Raw genomic sequence first — 14,527 nt, 5'->3', positions numbered from 1 at the left:
TAGAAGACCAGCTTCCTCCTCTGTGAACTGTGAGGGTTTCGGTCCAAGAGGCCATTATTTAAATTAGAATTCCTTACATTTACATACAGTAGTGCTTTTCGGGGCACTCCAATCAACGCACTTTACAGGTAATGGGGACTCCCCTTCTCTAATCTTCAATGTGCAGCCCCCCCCACTTGGATGATGTGACAGCAGCCATAGTGCGCCAGTCCGCCCCCCACACACCAGCTCTCAGTGGGGAGGAGAGCAGAGTGATGAGGCCAGTTCAGAGATGGGGATTATTAGGAGGCCATGATGGGTAAAGGCCAGGGGGAAATTTGTCCAGGGACACCCCTGGGACCCTAGGACACCCCTACTCTTTACTAGAAACACCCTGGGATTTTTAATGACCACAGAGAGTCAGGACCTCAGTTTTACGTCTCATCCGAAGGGCGGCGCCTTTTTACAGTACAGTGTCCCCGTCACTATACTGGGGCTTAAGGACCCACACAGACTGCAGGGTGAGCGCCCCCTGCTGGCCCCACTAACACCTCTTCCAGCAGCAGCCTTAGCTTTCCCAGGAGTCTCCCATCCAGGTACTGGCCAGGCTCGCACTGCTGGGCTCCAGTGGGGCTGCCAGCTGGGAGCTGCAGGGTGAGATGGCTGCTGGCTATTTTTTTAAGTCACATGGGGGTAGGGGAGTCAGGCAGACACACAGGTGCCGTGGTAAGGCCTCTGGCACCGATGTGGAGACCACACCACTCACTTCACACGTGCGCAGTGCCAGACCTGGGTCTCCGGACGTCTCGTCGGGAGGGAAAAGTTAGTGCAGCCAACTCAGCCTCACCGCACGATCTGCTCTTCACAGCCCTCTCGGCTCCCCAATCCCCCTCCAGCGCACCGCGGCTCTCACTCCGCAGGAATGTCACGCCTCTCCCCCCTGGTATGTCAGAACACCGCAAATCTTATTGTCAGCAGGGAGAGGGATCGCCGGGGGTATTTCACACTCAAACTGCAGCCAAATGGGCACCATCACACCCAGTTCCAGGGAGATGAGCTGTTGCCTACACACTGTGCGTGTCATAGTTTAAAAAAAAAAAGAAAAACAAATTTCGAAACATCCTGCTGCCAGGTTTGGTTTTGCATTCGGAAAGCAAAGAAGGAACAGCTCTGATCCCCAAAGAAGGGGGCGTTTTACGTTTTAGCTTCCTTATCAGGATTTTAAAACAGAATCAAGTCAGTGTTCTGGTTTCTTCCCACAGTCTAAAGACATGCCAGTAAGTTAACCGGCCTTGAGGAAAAAACTGGCCCTGGTATCTGTGTCTGGCCCTGCGATGGACTGGCGTCCTGCCCAGGATGTATCCTACCTTGTGCCCAAAGCTTGCTGGGATAGGCTCTGACTCCCCTACAACCCTGAACAGGAAGATGTGGTTAGAAAATTAATGAATGGAATTAATAGTTCACATATATAAACAGATCGCGCCCGTATCTCACAGTAAAATAATGATTGTGTATATGCATGGTACGCTCGGCTGTAGCAAGCAAGGCGAGGAGATGGTTCATGCAAACGAAACAGTTTGAGGGTGGGGGTCGTTTCTGTCCTGTGCAGCGCATGAACACTGAAAGGATTTCATGGAGAAACTGCACTGGCTTTAACCCGAGCTCATCAGGAGGCAGTCCACAAACAAGGAGAGGAGAAGATAAATGACGCACACATGCCCAAACTCACTGAGACCGGTGTCATGTGTGGCGCCTGGATCGCGCTGGAGCACGACAGCAATGCGACAGCCGATTAGCTCTCCACGGTCAGAGTGCTGCCACAGCCTGGCCTGTTTCCTGGAAATGAGCCGGGCTGCTATTCTCAGCCATTACCTGGACGGCATTCCCTCCCTCCGCTGCCAGAGGGGTCACACAAATGGCGCCTCATGGTCCAGTAATTCAGCAGAGGCCGGAGCCCCGACGACACCACCGCACCCTCTTGAGCCTCGAGTTCGCGACCCAGAAAGGCACAGACGGGAAGAGTCCAGCCCTCTGTCTCAAGGGGGAGGCAGTGTTGAGCGGCAGTCGGGCGTTGAGATGACCAGCACAGTTTCTGGGACTGGCGCAGAGCAGGAGTGTGGTCAAACACGTTGTCCCTTTCTCACTCATGGGGAGCATTGTGTCCGTTACTGCTCTGTTGAAAAGAATACTGTTGGACGTGTCAGGTGAAGGGTGGAACGGGGGTGCAGTGGTGAGCATGGCTGCCTCGCAGACCTGGGGTGCTGTCTGCATGGAGTCTGCACGTTCTCCCTGTATTTGCATGAGTTCCCTCCCAAAGCCTAAAGACATTCTGGTAGGTTTAATTGGCTTCTGGGAAAATTGACCCTGGTGTGAGTGTGTATGTGTCCATATGTGCCCCGTGATGGACTGGCGTCCCATCCAGGTGGTATCCTGCCTTGCACCCGTTGCTTGCAGGTTAGGCTCTGGGTCACAAGTGACCCAGAACTGATAAAACAGTTTAGAAAAGGCATGGATGGATGTCTGGTGAAGTTAACACACATCTATTAGTCCCTACACAAACTGCAGGGCTGAAATACAGCCTAAACCAGGTCAGGGGTTAACGACCAGCGGCACCTGTAGACTGTGCTTGAGAAACAGGCAGATCACGCAGGGGCTCGGGTATGAAGGGAGAAACCACTTGTTTCAGAATTTTTGTTTCGTGTTTTTAACCGGGAAACACAAGCGGAAGAAATCGAAGTCTAAAGGAACGTCACGTGACAAAAATTAAAACACTGAAAATGCAGAACGCAATGCATGGGTTATTGAGCAGCAGCACTATCGGAGGACAGAGAAAGAGCTCCAGGCTTAGGACAAGTTACCACTTAGATTGACTGAAGCAGAACTTTCAGATAAAAACTGGGTTGCAGTCAACACAAAGTAACCATAAATGCAGAATTGCATTGAGGAACAACACTTTTTTAGACTTCCATTGGAAAGTTCTCCCTATTCTTTTCACCACAGCACACAATTTATGCAACGGTCTGTTAATATTCAGTTCATATATTCCGGGCAACTTCATAAATGCACAGCTCATCTGGATTTTCTCCACTGTTTCCAAAAGGGTTTTGCTTCCTCGTGTTATCTCCGGAGCTGAGATACAGGGTGGGGTGGGGTGGGGTGGAGGGGGGGATAATGACATCCTGTCAAAACATTTTCAAAAACTCTCCCACCCGTTTTGCAGAAGCTAGCCCGCCAGCAGGTGACCACAAAGCTTGTGCTGCAGTTCTGCAGGCCTGACCTCCACGATAAAGACGCAGGCCCGCCCAGCACTGGCACGGATTGCTTTGATTCTCCCTGCTCCTTCGCAAGGGAAACTGCAGACATGGTATTTCCTTGTGTCTCCTCGTGTGTATGTGTGTTTTTTTTTATTTGTTGATGGGTCAGCCTAGCAACCCAGAGACAAGACAAAGACGGACAGTGAGAGAGAGAGAGAGAGAGAGAGAGAGAACCCCAGTGTGTGGTCATCGTGCTGGGTGTGCCTTCTGGTACAAAGGTTTATCTCCCTAGTCAGGGCGGAAAAAAAGGGAAAATTCACAAAGGAATTCGTGACAAGGCAGGTCGTAAAAAAAAAGTAGGGAAAAAAAAGTAAAAACAAATGTCAAAGCTGATGCCGTATGGAACTTACGAATGTAAGAGGACAGCATTCGTATCTGCCCCAGAGCTGAAATCTCCACTATTGGTTGATCATAGCGGGTGAGCAATCCCAGAAGCCCCCTGGGTGGCGGGTGAGGAACCAGGAATGCCGGGGCATGTGGGACACCGGCATACCAACCCATGAGCTCTGCCAGGTTTCGAGCATGAGCACTCACCTTCTTCCACACACCCTCTGGGGGCGCGAGACGGGTCACCATCACCTCATAACACACCTTTCCTGCACAGTGTCATAGATTCCTGTCCCACCCGGCAGCGAGACAAAGTTAAGATTCCCTTTTGGCGTCGCTGGTAAATATGACGACCGAATTACATTATCCTCTTGCAAAACCTTCTCATGCAACAACATCCTCAAGATTACACAAAACAGCACACTGTGTGACTGCTACAACATTCCTAGATAATAAACCCCCCTTTACCTGTGCCTCCCATTCCAGGGAAGAGGGGATAACTACCTTAAGATCCTATCGCACATAAAAAACCTGGGATTTTGATTCTTTCACTGTCGGCCAAGAGTTACCAGCAACACACCAGAACACCACATGACACTTATCTGTGCCACGCTTGCATTCCACATTTCTGTTGCTTCTTTTTTTCGAGGAGAGGAGGAAAAAAAAACTTCCAAGGCAACTATTATCCATCCTCTGCTTCCCATGGATGCCTTTGCTTGTGATAAAAGAGAAAACAAAGCACACCCCGAGGAAAATCGGCATTCCAGACACTCAGCGAGGCTCTCTCTCTGATTGGCTGCGTGTCCGATGACTCGAGTTTCCCCGGCTCTCAGCAGTTACGGCTTATCATCTTATCTTCCCAGAACTCCACAAAACACTTCCTTCATGTGGATCCACAGCAAACCCCCCCAGGACATGTTAATTTGAACCCACCTCGCTTGCTCGAAAAGTACGCAGCCTTATCTCTCAGATTTCCCTACGGCAGAAACTCCTCCGCCCAGCCACCCCGGTCCATCTGTAACAGGAACACCAGGGCTGCCCAAGCCCCTCGAGCAAAGAAGTGCACAATATTCTGCGAAAAACCCCACTTCTCTCAAACGGTCATACAGTGCCTGTTACAGGCAAGAGCCTCTCTTTGAAAGACCCCCCAGCCCCCCCCAGTTTAAACTCTGAACCTTAGGGATGACTAAGAGGTCGCCACATGTCACTCCTCTTGGCACGTGCCTAGATCTTTCAGATCACGCTCTTTTGCAATCAGAGCAAGTCGAGTGCACTAAATACATTGAGAACCTAAGCTTTTTATTATGCCTCACACCCATGGTGTTTCTCAAAGGCAGAGGCGATGTTAACCGCTCCTGCTCCAAGGAAACGAAAGCCAGTCCTCCTTTTACTGGTTAACATGGCTTAGATTTTGCACTGCGCAGCATAAACCTTATTGATCTGCATTGCCATCCATGAGTAAGTGACAAACCCACATACTGCACAACCCAAGACAATGTCCTATAGGAAATATCGAAAGCTTGGTGTCTTTCTGCAAACTTAAGAGTCTTCTGACGGGTTTCGGACTCTGACAGCGGCTGCGAACCCGTGTTTTTCCCATTTTTTATTCCACGGGCTGTGCTGGTTTTGTCTTAGGTAGGAAAAATGGCCTGCAACCCCCCCCCCCGTTCCTCCGGGTTTGTACGTGCGCTCCACGCCAGTTCAAACTGAAATCAAAACTGAAACGGAGAAAACGACTGGCCTCTCGCGGTCTTGCTCTGCTCCGCGGGTCGCTGGGTTTGCTTTGACACCGCTGCATGACTGAGACACTCCAGGAACTTAAAAAGGTGAGAGAGGGAGAGAGGGAGGCGGAGGCGGAGGCGGAGGCGGAGGCAGAAAGGCATTTGTGAAAATGCACACCGTGCCCGAGAATGGAAAAAAAAAAAGGGCCAGTTTCCAGGATCCTGAATCACTTGGTAATTATTTTTAACACAGATCTCCAAAACACCGCCTGGCAGAGGATTGTTTTCCTGCTTCATTCAGCAGAAACTTTTAGTGTTTTTCCAATTTTTTTTTTTTTTTACAGCCACTGGAAAGACAGTCACTTTGCCCTGAGCATGAGACTGACAGCTCATAAAACATTTAAAGCTAACCCCAGCTTCAAGGAACTAGACTCACCCTGCCCGAAGTATATCACAGCTGAAGACGTAAAACTGTATTAGCAAAAACACTGGCCATTTCCCATCAACCCCTTCACAACAACCTCAACCAAATAGTTCTGTCCCTAAAATTCAGTTCTATTTTCACTATTTCACCAGTTAGGTTCTTAGCGACATTAACAGAACTGATTTTCTTTATAATGCAAAATAGTAATTAAACACCAGTGACCAATAACAGATTATGTACCTACCAGAGTGAATGTCGAAGTCATTTGTGAAATAAAGGATTGCTCTCAGGCGGACAGGGCTCATCTCTGCTTAGCCCAGATCACTGGAACTGGGAGGAACCCACCACACCAGACAAGCCCGCTCTATACCGGAGTTTCTCATTCTGTCCCACTGACCAAAGCTCTCCCTTGCAGCTGTCCCAAGGATTGGCTTGATAGCTAACCCATACATCCTGTTATTCACCCATCCATCCGTTTACTAATCACTTTATCCAATGTAAGGTTGCAGGGGAGCCAGAGCCTAGCGTGTTTCAGTGCTTCATCCCGGCAAGCAGGGGGTAAATTCTGGATGGGACACCAGACCCACACTCATATCAGGGCCGGTTTTACCCAGAAGCCCTTTAACCTACCAGTATGTCTCTGAACGGTGGAAGAACGCCCATGCGAATGTGGGGAGAACATGCAAACTCCACACAGATAGCAAAGCCCACCACTTGTGCCATCATACATCTTTATCCTTCATCTCCTATCAGCCAGCTTTTAAGTCCTTAACCCAACTACTCTTGTTATTCTCAAATTTGCTTCTCTTGTTGGCTGCTATTTAGAACATGACTATAAAGCTCTTGTTTCCAATGTAACCAGTGAACAGTGAATGAGGGCAAGTTACAACAACTACAGTCGTCACGTATGGGGACTTGGGGTGGGTTGAAACATTTTAGATGTGAGCAGGAAGCCCTCTTCACAGTGCAGTGCTACGGTGCACACAGGGCCTGCAGACTGGGGTCATCGAAGCCCCCTCTCCCTGCACACGCCGAGCGACCCGTCTCGACAACCGCGATCGCTTTCCAAACTGCGTGCCGGCATCCTTGTAAAACTCAGACGCTCCTGGCTCTCAGCCCTTCGCCATCCCATGATTACAGCTTTTAGAAATCTGCAGACGCCACCTATAGTTTATAAAACCACTTTCTTTTTCTCTTCTTCTTCCCCTCCTCTCTCAATTCAATTCAATTCAATTCAAGGTGCTTTATTAGCATGACCGATGGGTACAATCAGTGTTGCCAAAGCAAATGAAAGTAATGATATTTACATGAAACAAAACAAAAATAGAAGTAAAATAAAATCTACAGACATTTACAACAAAGACATATTATACAATATTGACATATTCTGTAGGCGGCTGGAGCATTATTGGGAGACAGACTCACTGTTCCTCAGGCTGTGACAGGAGATCTCTCTCTCTCAAGAGGTTTTCCTGGCACTGCCACAAAAGACTTGAGGTCACCAAATCGACACTGGAGCTCAAAACTGTTAACGCCCATGCCTGAAAAGAGTGCGAGCTACTGATTAAGATCAGCAGCTGAAGCAGAAAGAGCATAACGCTATTTGTAGAAATTTTAGTGAAAATAATATAATAGGACTATGCCACTTAAAGGTTCAGAACCTAGGGACAAATACTCACAAGCTACGGCCATTTAAGAAAATAAGTGTTTAAGCTAATCACATGGCTTTTCTTTAAGGGCCTTTAAAGACTGAAGCTAACCCCTGTAGCAAACACAGTCACCTAAATGTTACATTACCATTAGGTCATCTTCCAAACTAATAGGCAAGCTTAAGAAGCTTCATAATTTTCCAATGCAGGCTACAGCAAGCCTGCAGATCCCTTCCAAAAGGCACCACACTGCCATCTTGTGGGCAAAGACAGTACAGCATTTTGTATGCTGGATACCAGAGTTCACCACACATCAGCTAGTGTCCTGAAATTGGTCTGGAACAGATGCCGACTGCTGTGCAGGCTAGTATGCTCCCATGAATGTGTAATTTGCCCCTGTGCTCACAAGTGCAGGCACTGATGAGGGTGACTGAACAGGTGGATAAGACACGCAAAGTTTCACTCATAATTGCATCCGTGCAAAGCAATATGATTAAAATCTACAAAGTTTTGCCTGGTTAGTACTTGTACAGTCTCTTTCAAAGAAAAGAACAAACCCGAACTATTACAGCTCTATAAGTTCAGTTAGCATCAAGCAATGAATTCACAGCATGGACAGTAAACTTACATTTTAAAGCACAGTTACAGTTCTCTACAGTGAGGGGTGGTTTGTATTCAAGACTAAGAGGGGAGAAAGAAATACACCAGTAGATTATTCCAAATAAATTTATTGGTATTAACCTTATGCACTGTACAAAGCAAAGTTGTTTGACTTGACCGGGCAGGATATCAGGACTGAGATGGGTTGTTAAGTCCACTTTTACATCAATACAACAGAGTTCCTAAAACAAAGAAATACAACCACAGATCAGTGAACTGTTAACCAGATTTTATAATGTGTTTCAATCACTCAAGGAGTTCGAAGTATCATGCAATTTTGACAGAATAATACTGTAAGAAGTATTCTGTAAACTAGTCTATCGGACGGTGCGGTAGCTCTGTGGCTCAGGATCTGCGTCTGTGGCTGGAAGGTTGCCGGTTCAAATCCCGCGGCCGGCAGAGGAATCCTACTCCACTGGGCCCCTGAGCAAGGCCCTTAACCCCAGCTGCTCCAGGGGCGCTGTTTAAATGGCTGACCCTGCGCTCTGACCCCCAGCTTCTCTCCCTGTCTGTGTGTCTCATGGAGAGCAAGCTGGGTTATGCAAAAAGACAAATTCCTAATGCAAGAAATTGTATAGGGCCAATAAAGTGATCCGATTTTGTAAATGAGCCCATGCTAACTGAAGGAAAATCTTTGAGTTGGGGGGGGGACGACAAAAAAACCTACAGACCGCTCATTCGGGTAACAAAAAACACTTAAGTGGGTTACACAGGCGCGGTCTTTGCCCGTGAACTTTGACGTCTTGAAAGATTCAGAGTGGACTAAAAAAACAAGCGATGCTTCGGCATCGTCATGCTTTAAAAAAATTACCCACAAGGCATCGGTCCAAGGCTGCCCTGGCCCCTGTCACTGTAATGGCAGCGGGTTGTTCTCCCAAGGACGCAGAACCATGACGTACGTTACCCTGTGACCGGCAGCTACTCCAGGGCCTTCACGATGGCCTCGTTGGCCTCTATGGTGATCTGGATCTCCGCCCGCGCCGCCTCGTCAGAGGTGCCCAGCAGCTCGGACTGCGCCTTCTCCAGGTTGGCCTTGGCAGCCTGAGACAGCAAGAGAGAGCGACATAAAGACGGATTCCAGTAGGAATGCCTTTAAGGGCACGCGTCGGTCAGTGCTCCGTCATTCCTGCTCCAGTTACCCAGCGATTCCTTCAGAGACAAGAAGCTCAGCCCCGCCGAGCTCGACTTGCGTGGGTCATACAAACAAAGTTCTAGGATGTGAATTTGTGGGAGAGAGAGGGAGGGCAGGCAGGCAGGTGGTGGCGGAGGGAGAGTGGCAGGAGGTTTCAGCCGGGAGAACAGCCAATCCGGACACTTGCTGCTCCTCAAGCAGTGGCTCTGCCAGCTGGCTGGAGCAGCTGGATCTTGGGGCTCCAGTGAGAAGGAAAGGACCTGGTGTGGAGGCGAGCTGGTTCCCTTAAATCTGACGAGGCTGCGACCAGGACACCAGTGCAGAGAAACAAAGGCACCAATCTTTGAAGAACACCTGTGGGGGGGTTTGGGGGACACCTGAGCTGCAGTATTCAGACAGCGAAGACTGCATGCACCATAAGAAAGATCGGCCTATGAGTGTAGGTTCTGGGTCATTTGAAAAAGCTCCAGATTCCGGCTGTCGTTTTCATCTAGGACACAATGACAGTGGTCTACAACACCAGAGTGCCGCCAGGAATGCTGTGATTGTGCCACGTGATGTAGGATATAACAAACACAAAAATGACAAAGGATTAACGCAAAATTCTGGTGCTATTGTCTTTTAAATGTTAGCATATGGGATGTAAAGGGCATTGGAAAATGTAGGCTGAAACTGATTGGGAAAACAGACGTGGAAATGGGGCTTCTGTGTGGAGTTTGCATGCTCAGTTCCATGTCTGCATGGGATTTCACAAGGTGCTCTGGTTTCCCCACCCTCCTGAAACAGCGCTGGCTGGGTTAACTGGCATCTTTAAATTGTCCCTGTGCGCCTGAATACGCGCATGCCCTGTGATGGACTGGCATCCCTGAGTGCCAAGGATTGGCGCCGGAATGCCTTGACTATTAAACCCAGAATAAGAGGCTTTGCTAACAGGTAGATGAGTGGAAAAAAGCCCAGAGGCTCTCTCAGATCTCTGAAATCTAAGCAAGACCACAAAAAGCTCCCATCTAAGAGATCTATTATCTGCAGTGCAGATAATGGGAGTAGAAATGCCAGGAGTTACTGGGAATGAAAGGTCTTCCATCAGGGGATTTAATGCTTCTGCTGTTCATCCACAGGGAATGACCTTTAATTCCTTATTAATTGCGTGGGCTCTAGAGTACTGTAACCAGAAACATAAGACGTCATCTTTTAAATATACAAAGGGTATGACAACAGTGACACAATGTTTGCATTTCTGAGGGCGTGTTGCGCAGCGATACTGCTATGAGACAGAATTACCAAGCATCAAATGGAAAGAGAGAAAAGGAAGCTCAAAACGCTCTCATAACTTTCCTTAGTTCAAATTTAATATTGAAATGACAGTATTCTGTCGCTGACTTTCCCCTAAAAACAGGTTAAATGTTCAGAACTGATAATGATCAGACTTTGGGTTCTGCCCTTATCCACTGGCTACTTCCACACAACCCTCTGTGTATTTCCCTTGATAAAACACCAGAGGAAACTATGTGGCATCACTTCACATGATGGCAGGTTGAGCTCTGTAACAATTATGTTCATACATGATCCAGTACAGATGTCATTGCTACCACCATAAAAGACTATCTGTGAATTTTCTGAAACGGCATTGCGGGGCATGAACATTTATTAACTTTGTAAGCATTTCTCTGCTGTTACAGGATGTTTTCTTAACTTATGTGGATGTATTTCCTATTTTTTTTAGAAATGTTTCCTGCTTGGAGCTCTTTCTGCATTCCTCTAAAGGTGCAAAAGAAAATAGTTTAACGGACTGATACTGTCACATAGTGCATGTACCCGAGTGTGACAGCTGGATTAAACTCTGAAATTAGTTAGCTCGGGCAAGGGAGATCGGCTAATCACTTGACTACAGGATGATCCACGGTCTACACGTTTTCTCATGCTTGAATTTGTATTCCTGTGTGTCTCAGCTACTAATAGAATTTGGCCATGTACTGCTCCTGAGGGACACTCAAATTAGTTTCACCCTAAAATGCTACAGCTACTCATGAAATTGGCAATCACTGAATTTATCAACATATTGTTTGGTCGTGTGCATTTAGGATGAGGTTTTGGGGGAATCAAGGCAAATGCAGAAGTCACAAAGCTTTTCCCAGCTTGAATTAGGTTTATACGTGACGAGAGGCATCAGAAGCCCATAACATCTGATCAGAAACGGCTTTAATGAACGGGGCTCAACCCAGGCAGAGACACAATCAATACTTACAGCTAGATCCAGACTGTCGAGAGGAACGGCTTCTTCGGCCAGCAACTGCACAGAGGAGTCTGCGTTCACGGTGACTGACCCACTGCTCACTGTCAGACAAACACACAATGTCAGGAAACCCGGAGCTCCACCTGAGAGGCCAGCAGCACTGACATCCCGGCACGGGCATCTTACAGCTTACCCTTCACTCAAAGAATTGCGTCTTGGTAGGAGCTAAAGACTCAATACAAACCTGAGCACAGGAGCAGATCATTTCTAATTCCTACATTTTTTTGGAAATCTGTCTCTGTGCGAAATTCCCCCAAATTTATTCCTGCCAGAAGTAACTGCCAGTAAAAACATGCAGTAAAGCAACCATTTTCACTTATTTTCTGTTATGAATTTAGCTATTGAGGATTAATACTGTTGAAAGTCCTTGGATGCCTGTGCATTATTACAGGTTAATAAAAATCATTGGGGTATAATCATTGGGCCCTCATCCATAATGTCTGCTGGGAAAGCATCCCGAACAAGCAGCAGGGGGAAAAAAAAATACGGTAGATACACAACTCTGGTGTGCACTTGTGCTTAAACGTGTGGGCACATACACGCATGGATCAAAGACGTGTATATGCACATTCAAGTGTGTACTCACACCTGTGTATGTGAACTCTGGAAGAAAAGAGCCTGCACTCCCAACTAAATCGGTCATAAAACACAACCACACGAAATAAGACGACATTTACTGACGGTATGCATTCCTGATAAATAACCCAGGTTCAATTAGGGTGGACCGGAATGGGGATCCCAATCCAGCAGGATTTGCGGCTCCTGCAAACCAACGACAAGAAAACCCCTGGGAGAACCCCAGGGGCACGGGCCAGGACCACCCGCCCGGCCGGCCGGACCCCAGGAGCAGCCTCTCCTCACCGAAGTACTTGGCGGGGGCTCCGTCCTCGCTGAAGACCGTGACCACCCCCGGCCGCAGGACCTGCAGCGTGGGGACGTGCGCGGGGAGGATGCCGAAGGCGCCCGTCAGCGTTGGGACGTCGATCTGCTTCACGTTGGCTTCTTTGAAGAACACCTGCGGGGGGGGGAGGCAGGGAGGCGTCACTGGACTGAGACTGCGCTGCCCTCCGCGGCGATGAAGGGCACACGAGGGGGCACCATGGAGGGCATTTAAAACTGAGATCAGGAGGCAATTCTTTACCCATAAACAATGGGTATTTACCCATATAATAATGCTCTTTGAATACAGATTTTCAAGGGGGGGCAGGCAGGCAGCGGGGGGGGGGGGGGGGGGGGTCCTGACACTTGCCAGCAGTGGCACTGCCAGTCAGCCAGAACCGCCCGATCTTGGGGCTTCATCATTCTGCTCTCTTCCCCACTGAGAGCTGGTGTGTGGGGAGCGGACTGGCGCATCATCCAGGTGGGGGTACACACTGGTGGGGGTGGAGGGGATCCCCATGACCTGTAAAGCGCTTTGAGTGGAGTGCCCAGAAAAGCGCTATATAAGTGTATTATTATGATGACACACTCATGAATTTCAAATCGCTACAATAAATGAATTGTTGTTGTAGAGAAACGAGGACTTGTTTGAGCTGCTAATGGTCAATGAGTATTTACCAGATGACCTTATCCAAAGCTACTGAGACACAGTCTACATGGCGTGACAAGAACATATCTTATGGGTAAACCGAGCTTCGTGTGTCAGTGTAGCAACCAGTCCCGTCAGGAACTTCAACAGATATTAAACCCAAAAGTGAATAAACGACTTACGGCCAAGAAACCGACGTGCTAAAAACATCCGTGGAGTCTGGGCCCATTCTCATGGAAGGTAAGATAGATAAAAGCCGAGTCTTCCAGGTAACGAATGACCCTCCGGCCACTGGTGTTAATACAACCGAGAGAACATGCTAACGTTCAAGTTCACTCTCACTCCTTATCCTAGCTCTGAGCCCCCTGTTAGCATGTCACCGGACTCTTAACGCCGGCATGACCGACAAACCCCTTCCCATCAGTGCTGCGATTAACCTCGCGTTTTAAGATCTAAATTCAGAGGCGCGGCCTGCTCCCTCCCCCTCATCCCCGGGTTTTCCTTACCTCATTTGGGGAGGCAAAAGTGAAGGACATCTGAGGCGCTGCGGATGGCGCCTCGGCGTAACAGCGAGCATGGCGCAAAGCAGGGAGGGAGCGACGGAGGAAAAACCGAGCTGCAAACATGACGTTGGAATTAAGTCTAATTTCAGGTGGACAGGAACTTAAAACAGACTGGGGACAAATCGCTTTGACAGGAGCTGCACAAGCCCTTCAGTCAAGTCAGTCGGCCTGAGTGCCGGATAGGACAAGGACACGGGCAAGCTTCCCAGAAATCCTGCGCCACAGTATCAAAGTCTCACGGGAAATGTAGTTCCACCCGGCCTTACTACAGCATTGTGGGAAGTGTAGTTAATCTTCGACTGTATACCTTTCGCAAATACAGTACAGTTCTTTTCTTGAACAATCTATGTTGCCTTATATAAAATACATAAATAAAGCCAGCTCTGCCAATAAGGGTTAACCACAAAAATTGGAAAAATAATGAAAAAGTGGGTAAATGATTCACTTCACATAAGAAGATACATTTCTAGAAAAATGCAATTTTTAAAATAAACTCCAATAAACTCCAATAACTTCACTACCCAGTAAAAACAAATTTAAAAAAAATGAGAATGTAGTTTTTAAGACTAAACCAGCCAGAAGGTGGCGCAACGTGAATATCAAATGGATACAATGAATAATCCAACATTTGTAATCGGTAACAGCTACGGCAATACATTAAAGTGCAATAATTGCAAGGAATATTCACTACAAATTACAAAGAGAACTGAATTTCTAACACCTATAGATCCATTGAACGTATCGAGGTATTTAATTTAAATGTGTTTGCTGATGACAATACAGGTGTTCTTCCATATTTAGCGCTGTGGAAAATCGAATCGATTGTCACGTAGGAAGAGGGTTCCGCCTGTGCGTCGCCCGAGCAATCACAAGAACCGTGTTTTCTGTGACCCCCGCTTCTCTCGACAGTCAGTCAGCAAATATCCCCCGTCTCCCA

At 47.9% G+C, this 14,527-nt stretch overlaps 1 protein-coding gene across 2 annotated transcripts; it reads right to left on the bottom strand.

The window, feature by feature from the left end:
- Nucleotides 1-8,119: 8,119 nt before the first annotated feature.
- Nucleotides 8,120-13,819, bottom strand: atp5f1d (ATP synthase F1 subunit delta). Of its 2 annotated transcripts, none has more exons than XM_088907790.1 (5): nucleotides 13,534-13,819; nucleotides 12,361-12,514; nucleotides 11,452-11,540; nucleotides 8,974-9,115; nucleotides 8,120-8,256 (listed from the first exon to the last, which is right to left on the bottom strand). In XM_088907790.1, exons 1-4 carry the CDS (start codon nucleotides 13,651-13,653, stop codon nucleotides 8,993-8,995), a joined length of 486 nt encoding a protein of 161 aa, XP_088763916.1. In that variant the 5' UTR covers nucleotides 13,654-13,819; the 3' UTR covers nucleotides 8,120-8,256; nucleotides 8,974-8,992. The 2 variants fall into 2 exon arrangements, with proteins under 2 accessions (XP_088763916.1, XP_088763917.1); XM_088907791.1 differs by having other exon boundaries at nucleotides 8,979-9,115.
- Nucleotides 13,820-14,527: the final 708 nt, after the last annotated feature.

The sequence above is a fragment of the Atractosteus spatula genome, chromosome 28 (assembly GCF_055471065.1).
Source record: "Atractosteus spatula isolate fAtrSpa1 chromosome 28, fAtrSpa1.hap1, whole genome shotgun sequence".
Taxonomy (NCBI): Eukaryota; Metazoa; Chordata; class Actinopteri; order Semionotiformes; family Lepisosteidae; genus Atractosteus; species Atractosteus spatula.
Note: the sequence above shows the minus strand (reverse complement) of the source record. Positions and strands in the feature narration are given on the sequence as shown.

Excerpts from the sequence above, each read along its gene's own strand:
- atp5f1d (XM_088907790.1), bottom strand. The coding sequence starts at position 13,653 with ATGTTTGCAGCTCGGTTTTTCCTCCGTCGCTCCCTCCCTGCTTTGCGC. Across the intron at positions 12,515-13,533 it reads CTTTTGCCTCCCCAAATGAG|GTGTTCTTCAAAGAAGCCAA; the intron begins GTAAGGAAAACC and ends CCCCCCCCGCAG. Across the intron at positions 11,541-12,360 it reads AGCCCCCGCCAAGTACTTCG|TGAGCAGTGGGTCAGTCACC; the intron begins GTGAGGAGAGGC and ends TTTGTCTGACAG.